Source organism: Engraulis encrasicolus, chromosome 13 (assembly GCF_034702125.1).
Source record: "Engraulis encrasicolus isolate BLACKSEA-1 chromosome 13, IST_EnEncr_1.0, whole genome shotgun sequence".
In the NCBI taxonomy this organism is placed as follows: domain Eukaryota; kingdom Metazoa; phylum Chordata; class Actinopteri; order Clupeiformes; family Engraulidae; genus Engraulis; species Engraulis encrasicolus.
The window spans coordinates 32,042,346-32,054,845 of NC_085869.1; the positions used below are offsets into that span (position 1 = coordinate 32,042,346).

Sequence of the window (12,500 nt, forward strand, 5' to 3'; positions counted from 1 at the left end):
ATGTAACCAACTACGGCGCTCCAGGTATTGGTTAGAAACACACAGTGCCACAGATGCCAGCTGGAACCTTTCGATCGTCCTTAAGTCACCTGTCTGGAAACCCCACATGCCAGTAATCAGCAGCTGCAATTACTTGATAATAAAAAGTGAACTGGTTCGGCTAGAGATGGAAAAGCGTAAGACTCTTTAATTGTGCCTTCTGGTTATGCAAATTATCTGAATTAACTTATATATGCATGCATGGGCACAATACAAGACACACAAACAGCCCAAGGCTTTATTATACCCATTCCTTTCTGCATGCTTTAATCAAATTAAGCTTGATTGTCAACTAAGTTGAAACGCATAACAAATGTGTGTGTGTGTGTGTGTGTGTGTGTGTGCGTGTGTGTGTGTGTGTGTGCGTGTGCGTGTGCACGTGTGTGCACGTGTGTGTGTGTGTGTGTGTGTGTGTGTGTGTGTGTGTGTGTGTGCACGTGTGTGTGTGTGTGTGTGCACATGTGTGTGTGCACGTGTGTGTGTGTATGTGTGTGTGTGTGTGTTCCCAGGTGTAAGCTGGTTAAAAACTAAAGCAATGGTGCAATGCCGCACTATTCTTCCCCACTACACACCCCACCACACCTGATGGGTGTGAGTTCAGAGAGGTCACGATGAGGCAGCAATAAAGACAAGAACAATGCAGTCAGCTCAACCCACGCTAATAAGTCATCCTTACACCACTGGCCAAACACAATACCACTGCCAACCGCCATAACACTCCCTAGGCTTCAATTCGAATTTGAACGGCACGTGGGTGTCAGTAAGAGTACAAGAATGCAAGAATTTTCACATTAATTCTAGAATGGAGATGGTTACATTAATAAATGTCGACTGTGTGTGAATGAATGCGTGTCTGTGTGTGTGTACAGAATAAGGTAATTTTTGGAGACCACACACAGCAACACTACATTCTCTTCTCATCAGGTCACACACATGCACGCATGCTCGCTTTCGCACGCATGCCCACACGCGCGCGCGCACGCGCACACGCACACACACACACACACACACACACACACACACACACACACACACACACACACACACACACACACACACACACACACACACACACACACACACACACACACACACACACACACACACACACACACACACACACACACACTCATTGGATTACATGAAATGTCATGGAAATCCACACATCTTGGCTTTTACTGTACCCTCCACATGAATGACAGTGAGTGCATGATGCGTCAAACTGAATAAGTAAAACCATCCTCCATATCTTTTCATTTTGGGGGACTCATCTTCCAGTCAAGCAGAAGACAGCTGATTTTGATGAACTGCTGAGTCCAATAAGACAAGAGTGCTACTGTATGTGGCTCGGGGCAGTGGAGCAGCAGACCCACGCAGAGATAAACATTATTACGTCCTGGGCATTCTGGTTTTATTAAAACAAATCCTGCCAAAAGCGATCTGAATCATGCCCGTCGATTCATGTGTTTTCGTGACGGACTCTAAAAATATGTTTCCATGAGTAGAAAGCCTTTTGGATGCCTCACAAACCCCCCATGCAAAACAATTGTTGTGTGTCTGTGTGTGCGTGTTTGTGTGTTTGCTTGAACTGAAGTAAGCCAGGCCTTGAGACGGCCTTGTTGGATGGAGCTGCATCATCATTTTTATTGGCCCATGGTGGCAGAATGAGACGGACTCCCACACAACCCACCCCCTTCTCAACTCTAATCCTCACCACCCCACCACAATCTCCTCAGGCCGTCCTGGACTGAATTGCAGGGTCAGCGGGTGCATACGGCATAGCATAGCCCCTTATCTCAACTGCTTACAGCCTGGAGACTACTGGGCCGCTCTTCATTGCTTAGCAATGGAACCAAAAAAGGCCAGAAGAAACTCACTCTAGGAAAACAACAAAATGTCACAACAGTATTACACCACACCACCCCCTCTCTCCCTCCTCATCATCATCCCCAGTGCCTCCCACCTCAAAGTTCTCGTGATGCTGCTCAGAAGTGCAATGTTAAATGTCATCAAAAGTGATTGAGGTAGTTTTACATATGGTGCGTTCATCCAAAATCACTTGTTGCAGGTACCGGTTTAGGAAGGTAGGTCTGCGCACTGCGGAATAAGCTCCCCATACAAAAAATAAACTTTATCAAATTAAAATTGCAACGTCCACCAACACTGGATCATAGGCCTGACGAAGATCCAGAGTGATCGAAGCGTTGCTGTTTTAATTTAATTAAGTTTTTTTTGGAGCTCATTCCGCTGTGTGCAGACCTACCATCAAAAGTGATTAGCATGTCCACAAAAGTGTACAAAAAATACATAAATAAACGAAACAAAAAAACCCCAAAGTGCATTTACGCATTGCTGTGAGAGTGTACCAGCCCGTCACTTCACATTAGCTACCTGCACTCAGGTAGGCACTGTAGGCAAGTACCCATTTCTGCTTCACAGCGCGCTACCATGTCAACCACAGCAGCTCTCCTGACTTGCCTCTTTGTCTGAATAAGCACAGACGCCACTCGGAGCCAGGGCAGGAAGAATGGATCAGCGCTCTCTTTTTCTTTCCTTTCCTCTTCTCTCTATCCATTCCTCTCCTCTGCCCTCCTCTCTGTTTTTTAGATCTCTCTCTCTCTCTCTCTCTCTCTCTTCCTCTCCCTCTCTGTTTTCTCTCCTCTTCTGGACAGGAAGAATGGATTCATCTCTCTCTCTCTCTCTCTCTCTCTCTCTCTCTCTCTCTCTCTCTCTCTCTCTCTCTCTCTCTCTCTCTCTCTCTCTCTCCTCTCTCCTCTCTCTCTCTCCTCTCTCTCTCTCTCTCTCTCTCTCTCTCTCTCTCTCTCTCTCTCTCTCTCTCTCTCTCTCTCTCTCTCTCTCTCTCTCTCTCTCTCTCTCTCTCTCTCTCTCTCTCTCTCTCTCTCTCTCTCCCTCCCTCCCTCCCTCCCTCTTCACGGGTGTATCTGATACACTGTAACTTAGGTACAGTCATACAGGTCCAAGAACAAAACATTCAGTGTGGACTTGTGAAGGAAGTCCTCTAATGCTAATCTTGTGCTAGAGACGAGGAAAAAGAAAAACAGGGGAAAAAAGAAAGAGAGAGAGGGGGGAACAAGTATAAAAGGTAAAGAGTGGAAAGATAAGTCTGTAGTCGCCATGGCCTCAATCACCATGAATGCAGTTGATACAGTAATACAAGCGAGTCCCAACAAAGACACAGGGGTTACTGTACAGTGTACACCCCCTTTATTTCTCCCTCTCTCTTTCTTTCTCTCTCTCTTTCTCTCTCCCTCTCTTTGTTTTTCTCCATTTTGCAGTGATCGCGATAGGGAGGAGGGCACAGGTTGGCATAAGCTGAAAATGGGAGCCATTAATGGCCTTCTGTGTGCCCAATGGCAGGCTGAGTGACGATAGCTCTTAGCCCCTGGGTGACCCCACTGTTGGATTCAATTGCTTGCTGGTTGGCCGTGTGTATATCATTGGGCTCTAAAAGCGTGTTGTGATGGTTTGGGAGGTAGGGTGTATAAAAGCAGGACCTTTCGGTTGAAAGGTTCGAACGTAGGTGTATGTCTGTGTGCAGCTGGTGTGTGTTTGTGTGTGCACCTGGTTTGTATGTTTGTGTCTGTCTAACTGATTCAGCTTGACCAGACTCTAAGACTCTGTCATGATGCAGTACTGTGAAAAGCCTTGCATGTACTGTATGTAAGCGGTGAGACTCACCTTGTGTGTGTGTGGATGTGTGTTTCTATGTGTAAAAGGTTAAGTGTGTGTGTGTGTGTGTCTCACCTTGACCAGTCTCCAGGACTCTGCGATGATGGCGTACTGCACCCGGTTGAGGGCGAAGCCGTCGATCTCCTTGCGGAGCCTGACGGGGGCCTGGCCCACCTCTGTCATCAGCCCATATGCCAGCTCCATCACCGCGGCAACCGTCTCCGGGTGCGGAACCAGCTCCACCAAACGCACGTAGTAGGGCGGGTTCACCTGGGGGCCGGGGCAATCAGAAGAGTACAACAGCACACAACATGGGATGTCAAGTGATGTCCTGGAGACCCATCCAAATGTAATGCAAAAGTAACAACTAACACAAAAAGTTACTCTACATAAGGGATAACTAAGTAAAGTAAGGCACTACTTTTTTTAAAATATGTAACAAGTAACGAGCACACAGTACTGTTACAAAGTAACTTCCTGATCACAGCTTATTTATTTTCAGGTCAGATCATGCTGTCCATTCCACCAACAAACTTACATACAACGTTTCAGGTAAGTCTTTGAACATTGTATTTTAAAGTTTGTTGGTGGAATGGACAGTGTGCAGGATTTCTTTACACTTGAATACAATAACAACCCCATATTATATAATATCCTACACACCTGTCCAACTACAGAGGTGTGCAAAAGCATCTTTTTGAACAGGTCATGTCATGCCTCATTACTCTCAAGGACAATACAAGTCACACCATGAGGCATTCTTATGGCTGTCAGCAGTGGGAGAAAGGTCAGTATAACGACCTAATGGACTATTATGTTTAACTAATATTAAAGGTCTCGTTAAACATTGCACACGTTTAGTGAGCCTAATAGATTGAAAAAGGTGTGGTGGATTAAAAAATGTCGCATAACGGTACCAGAGAATCGTATATTTCTGCACTAAACCCAAACATACACACACTGACACACACACACACACACACACACACACACACACACACACACACACACACACACACACACACACACACACACACACACACACACACACACACACACACACACGAACACACACACAAGACGCACACCGCACCTTCTACCTGCACTAAACACATACACACACACACACACACACACACACACACACACACACACACACACACACACACACACACACACACACACACACACACACACACACACACACACTGCTGCTGGTGTACTTGACAGACCTTTTTATATTTATTTTCTTCAAAATGCTACTATTACCATGTCAGAACGCTATAAAGGACTTTTTTTTAGGAAAAGCACAAAAACACAACAAATACCTCTTAATGTATGTCCTCTACAAGTCTTCTGTTGTCCAGTCTTGCACTTTAAATGTCTGTATGAGCACTGTCTATGTCCATACTGTCTTAAGTCCATGTATAAGTACTGTCTATGTCTATACTGTCTATGTCCTTACCTTAATTAGTCTATGTCTGTATGGGAAAGCAAGAAATGTAATTTCAAATTCTTTGTATGACCAGTGCATGTAAAGAAATTGACAATAAAACCTACTTGACTTGACTTGACTTGATATGGGTCATTTCACGTGAAATCAGACACTTTGGGACCCGACCGACACCGATTTCAGTCATACTTGCTGTTCCCGTTTACTAGCAAGGTAGCACCCCAAAACTGCATTTGTGTGAATCTGACACCAATATTAAGGGAGAAACAGACTAGGAAAGGTTTACATATGAGGGTAGGACACTATACATTCAGCCTTGATTATATCAGTCAGTGTAAGTCACAAAAAGATGTCTGAGGTGTTGTTTGAAAGGTCTTTTCTGGCTCTACAAATTACACCAATAGTATGGAATACAACAACCTTCAGAATATGAATTATGATACATTGAAAAATTTAAAATTGAATATAAAAAAAAACGTATATTTTTAAATGGCCGGTTTCTTGTCTAAACAACACCTGAAAAATGGGATGTTTGGTTCTTTATTCATTTCAGAGAAAATGGGACTTAAAGGTTGAAATGAGTTGCAATAAAGTAGTAATAGAGTAGTGTCAGGGACAGGACAGGACTGGACTGGCCATCTGGCATAACGGGCATTTTTCCAGGTACCGGTACTCAAAAACGTCACAGCTTCTGCCCATTGTCAATGGACACAGTGGAAGCTAGACCGTTTTCAGCACTCAGAGAAGGCGGGGTTGAAAGAATAAGCTCAGTAAATGTTTAAGTGTTCAAGCATCAAAGGGTATGTTGTATGGTGTTGTTCATGACATTGCAGGCTACGTTTAGACAAGGAACTGGCCATTTTAAAATATACGTTTTTTTGATATTCAATTTTTAATTTTTCAATTTATCATAATTCATATTCTGAAGATTGTTGTATTATTCCATACTGTTGTGTAATTTTTAGAGCCAGAAAAGAGCTTTCAAATAACACCACAGACATCTTTTTGTGATTTACACTGACTGATATAATCAATCAGATTCACACAAATGCAGTTCTGGGGTGCTACCTTGCTACTAAAAAGGCACAGCAAGTATGATTGAAATCGGTGTCGGTCGGGAAAGTGTCTGATTTCACGTGAAATGACCCATATGAGAGATAATAGATAAATTAGGGTGATTATTTTCCGGTATCCATGTGATGTCGAGTGAACGCCCCTTTAGGAGACCTTCGATTAGGAGAAAGTCTTGCGGTTGAGAATAAATGGAGTCCCCTTTGCGCGGTAGATGGCGGTACCGCACGTCTTGTGCAAACACCAGGAGGGACAACGCCCCCTTAGGAGACCGAATTTTGAGCACACTCCTTTGCATTGGATGGGCGGGGTTTGACATATCTCTCTCTCTTATACAATTTTTGCCGATACTTTAGATTGCCTGATCTAAATGGAGGGCACATATTCAGTGATTTTAGAAGACGGTACACGTCTGGTGGTCGAAAAACCGTTGGTACAGTTTTTGTGCTCGAAATAGATGCTTGACAGTAGACCCTGTTTATATGTATAATGTAAGTGGATATTTTGGTAAACACTTGGGTCTTTTGGTTAAAAATGCACAGAGCTTTTAGCCTGGCTGTCACGCAGACCCTTCGTGCTTCGTGCATCTTCGCTAAACTTCGTGAGATATTTTAAATGGAAGAAGAAGAAAGAAAGAAGATGACAGCACAGTCTTAGCTACAATTAGCAAGTGATGCCATATTCTCTACTCTCAGTAGATGGCAAAATCTTGGCGTTTTAGTTCATAGTTGCCATAGATGTCATGATCTAAATAGGTGCAACAGGTTTTTTGGTGATCTTGGATGACACAGCTTTAGAGGTCAGAGAAAAAGTTAAGGGTTTGGTGCTCCAAACAAACTGTAAGCACACTACTGACTCTCTGGGAGCAATGTAAGGTAATTCTGGACAATGACCTCACAGGCTGCATCAACAGGCAATCTAAAACAGTACAGAGTACTGCTAATGTTCATCAGTCATCTGGACCAGCGAAGGGAATGGAACAGCCGATGTTTCCAAAGTTCTGATTCCAGCATCTGCCACCAGTGTACACTTATCCAGGAGGGTAATCCCTTTTACAGTTAACGTAATTCCATTGTAAGTCACTCCGCACTATCAGATGTAATGAAAAGTTGTTGAAATATCTTGGCACAAATTTATATCTGAGATGCCGAGTTAGTCTTCTGTGACACACCGGAGCAGATTTAGTGACTAATCCAAATAGAAGTTTACAACTATTCAAGTTGGCCTTAAAAGGGGTCATCTGACTTGCTCTCTTCTGGTAACCACTTGCACAGTTACAGAAACTAAAACGCCTCTCTGTAACCCCCCCTGCTTCATTTGGAAAATCTGTTGAAAAAAAAAACCAAACAAACACGTAATATCTGGTTAGGCACCTAGAAAATCAGATAAGCTGGCAACAGGTGTCTAACTTTTCCATAGCGTGGGACGGTCTGTCAGAGGTGTCTTGTCAGTGATTAAACATTCACAACACCAAGGTCAATGGAAGCTGGTGAATCCATCAGCTCCACGGTGACGGGGTCTCTCTCAATAGCTGAGGTGATAAGGTTGGAATCCCAGCAGTCCCAAAATGGAATTGCAAGTGACAAAGTCCAGCCCTGTTTTTGGGAATCTTTTACCTCCCCCAATTCAACTCCCGACAGGCGGATCCTTGTTGACGTCTCTGTGCAGGAGATTGGGTAGCAAGAAAGTTTCCGTTCTTCTTTGACATGCCATTGTGGAAGTCCAGCAACAAGGAAAAGAGGTGATATTATTGTGCACATTGAATAAATAAAGAGCGACAGTGGTTATGAAAATCACCTCAGGCACACAATGTTTTTTGTTTTGTTTTTTTAGCCGGAAAGCCAATAATGTCTGATTGAGTCATGACGCCCAACAAGTGAATCATATCTCAATCAAACTAAAAGTTAACATGCACCAGGAGTAGGGCCGCTGCTAAGGTTTTGGAGCCCCTAAGCATAACTCTTCAGGACGCCCCCCTCATAATTAAATAATGATAATAATAATACGCTTTTTAGTCAATCTCAATTTAGGAGGCCCCAATTTGGGAGGCAAAGTGGTTGAGGCCCTAAGCTCTCTGCTTACTCTGCTTATGCCTAGCGGCGGCCCTGACCAGGAGCCATCCTAAATACCTTTGTTTTGGTGTCACACAACAAACTACTACATGAACCAAGGATGTGTCTGAAATATTCATTCAATACCCATTGTACACTACATGGGGTGTAAGTTTAACTGTTGACATTGTCAAATATACTGTACTGTATATGGGAACATGTATGATTTGGGCCAATAGTTTGTGCAGAGCGGTACAGAGAGGAAGGCCCATTGGGTAAGCGGTGTACTGACCGGGTGGGATATGATGCAGCGGGATCGGTTCTGGACCCGGGAGAAGACGTTGCTAGGCAACAGACAGGAAGTGGAGCTGCTGAGTATGACGTCCTCCCCAACGTGAGCCTCCACCGCCTGGAACACAGCCTGCTTGGCCTCCAGCTCCTCAAACACAGACTCCTGTTAACACATACGCAAGCACGCGCGCACGCGCACACACACACACACACACACACACACACACACACACACACACACACACACACACACACACACACACACACACACACACACACACACACACACACACACACACACACACACACACACACACACACACACAACATGACCATTAACTAATTGATTACATTCCATTCTGTTTTTCATCCGTAGCCCCTTACCAGACACCGTCCTGCCAATAGTCACTGAAAACATAGTAGGCGGCTACTACATGTACACCACTATGACAGTGCACAGGGCTTTTAGTAATACATTACGACTCGGTCATTGCCATTCTGGTAACATCTAATTTATAGTAGTGTCTTAAGGGGTTAAAATAATGTTATGGTAGTGTCTTGGTAAGTGGTTAAATAATGCTTCCAAATTCATTGCAGCAGTTCATCAACTTAAAACAGGGCTAAAGGCACTTTTGAATTCATTGTACTGACTTTCATGGCCTATGACCACATTGGGCCAACCAAACATGGAAGCCTTCTGTGTCCTGATGAATGCTGTGGGTAGGTCATGCGATACAGCGTTTACTGAACTCAGTTTTACCACAGACCAAAACAACATATAACCAAAGTTGAAAAAAAACAAAAAACGCCTGACCATCAGTTAGTACCTCCTGACATTTGTCATGTTGCCATTACAGTGGTTTTGACCTTGCTGACTGAAAAAGGAACCGTTTTTGGCACATACACTATGTGGCTAACCACAGCTACACGTCTCCTTGAAAGCAAAGCAAAAGCCAACCGCAAGAGTGGATTGGTGTTTTTTTGTTTTACCTTCAGCTATACTATGACGAAGTAGGCATGAAACCGGCTGGATGAGATGCATTCCAATCAGTAACACAAGCGTGCGTACTCACTCGCTCGCGCACACACACACACACACACACACACACACACACACACACACACACACACACACACACACACACACACACACACACACACACACACACACACACACACACACACACACACACACACACACACACACACACACACACACACACACACACACACACACACACACACACACACACCTCACTTCGGTCTTAGGGCTCAGGAGTACTGAGAAATGTCAAGTCAATGCTATTAAGGCAGCAAGGCCATATGATGGCATTCACAGGAATGGTAGGCATGCGCAGAGGCCTGGGGTGCCGTGAGAGAAGACAGAGAGAGAGAGAGAGAGAGAGAGAGAGAGAGAGAGAGAGAGAGAGAGAGAGAGAGAGAGAGAGATGAAGAAAGAGCAAGAGAGAGACTGTGCAAGGATGGTGGAAGGGTAAAGATTTCAGAATCTTAAGAGTTGCTAATTGTTGCTAAGTCTCAAAACACAAACACAGGCATACATTAACCTTTTAAAGTTATACTGTACATAGAAGTATGCGAATTATGATCCTTCAGAATCAATGAAGAGAATCTTGTTGACAAACTATAAACATCAACATCCTGTTCCCAATGATTGAAATGAAATTTAGGAATTACACACACTGGCCACAACTGCCACAAGGAGCAGCTGTAGGAACACAAGCCACATAGAAGTGAAAACTAAGAACAACTTGGCACGAGCAGCACACCAAGTGGCTAAACCAGTAGAGCACTTCTCATGTAATCAGGGCCCATACAGTGTACTTTAACAGAGACACTGTAATTGTCAAGCAGTTGGTGATGACTGATGAAGAGACAGAAGGGTGCCTGACCCATGCTGATGATGACACACCTAATGGCAATTTCACCACGTCACAGGTGCTAGTTACTCTTCAACAGGTGAACTGAAGCAGACACTGGTCTCTCACCCTGTCTAGTCCATTCTCACGCATGCACACGCACACACAAACACATATCGATTATTATCGCACCAGTGGGTCAATAGACTATAATGATTAATTAATGCATAGTTGTGAAGTGCATGCCAGGATCAATACTTACTTACATTCAGAGAGTTTAGGCAACACTTGAGAAAAGGAACCTTGAAATGCTTGTTATCATTTTACTTTAGGTTGTAAATATCTTGTCTGTGTCATCTTTGGCTGATGTTCCTTGTTTATGTCCTCTTTTTTAAGTCACTGTGGATAAACCACCTGTTAAAGGTGCACTGTGTAGAATTGTGACCAGTATAGGTATTGCAGCTATGCTACTCATTGACACTGTGCCGCTGCCAATTACCAAATTTGATCTTTTCGTGAATATTTACTGAGTTATAACTAATATTTATAAGCATGACATATGTACAGTAAGTTTCACAGCTTTGAAGATCCACCTTTTCATGTATGAATTTTCATGTATGAAAAGTGAAATTTTCCCAGTCATACTAAGAATATGACGGTGGTGGTAAGTATTGGTGAAAAACGTAACATTTGTGAAAGGGCAGCATGAATTCTGGAATAAATATACAAACTAAAAATATTACAGCGTGCACGTGTTGGAATGATTTATTTAATGTGCAGAGGGTGTAGAACAGGCTTGTTACAAGGCTTGTCCAACATTCTTGTGTAACATTCAAAGGGTGTGTAGCCAGCACTTGAGAAAAAAGAACATGGTGCAAGTGAAATGGCATGCGATTCCTTCCTCTATCAGAGGGTGGCTGACATTGATGGCTCCTTGACAGGTTTCATAAACAACTTATTTCCTGAAAGGTACGTTTGCTGTCATTTTAAATAAGACAGAGAGTCCTTCTTGGATAAAGCTAGTGCAATTTCCTGAAAGGTAAATGCATCCTCATTGGAAATGTGCAGGAAATCCTTCCCGCATTAGGTTGGTGACCAACAGACAGTGAAAGAGGAGTACTGCTTCATGTTAGAAACTCATGGGAGGTGAGAGAGCTCTGTACTGCCATAGATGAACCCTAACCTGAACTATTTTGTTACAGAAAACATCAAGGACTGCAGTCAGCAGGAGATAGGATCATTGAGATCAAAAACACTTCAATGTTTTGAGTGATTGGGCTTCAGCTAACATGTGCAATGTTACAATGCTGCAAAACAAGATGTAGCAAAAATTACAGTTACAAACTTTTGGAGGGAGTTTGGCACCACGCTGTACACCCGACACACTCAATTGCTAATGACTAGTCAGAAGTGACACAAAAGAAAACAAAACAAGCAAACTGTTCCTGCCCTTAGACATTCACCAGACAGTGGAGGAACTGGATGACCCAGGACGGGGCGGCAGACAAGTAGTCTGTCCTGGGCCGCTGGCAGCTTTGGCCCGGCCCAGGACAAAGTCATCTGAAAGGCCCCCCATTCAATACATACAGTGGTGCTCATATGTTTACATACCCCAGCAGAATAAACGCTTTCTCTGCGATTTCTCACAAAATATGAAGGATTACACAAAACCTTTTTTTTCACTCATGGCTAGTGACTGGCTTAAGATATTTATTAGCAATATTCTGTGTTTACTCTTTCAAAAGCATGATCACAACCCAAACTACCCAAATGACCCTGTTCAAAAGTTTACATACCCTAGTTTCTGATGCTGAATATGGCCCTGTTTAACATCAGGGACCGCTCTAAATTGTTTGTGGTAGTTGTGGATAAGGCTCTTAATGTTCTCAGATGACAAAACAGCACATTCTTCCTGGCAGAATGGTTGTTTCCTATAATATCTTTGGGTGTCTTGCTGGAACCTCACATTTGAGGTTTCCCCTGAGTGGCTCAATGATGTTGAGATCAGGAGAGTGAGATGGTCGCTCA

General features: G+C 43.5%; 1 protein-coding gene across 1 annotated transcript in view; it reads right to left on the reverse strand.

Moving 5' to 3' along the window:
• Window positions 1–12,500, reverse strand: part of cryl1 (crystallin, lambda 1) — a 31,317-nt gene that overhangs the window by 11,697 nt on the left and 7,120 nt on the right. Inside the window, 2 exon segments of the mRNA XM_063214569.1 lie at window positions 3,805–3,999; window positions 8,597–8,758. Coding sequence (XP_063070639.1) covers window positions 3,805–3,999; window positions 8,597–8,758 — 357 coding nt within the window.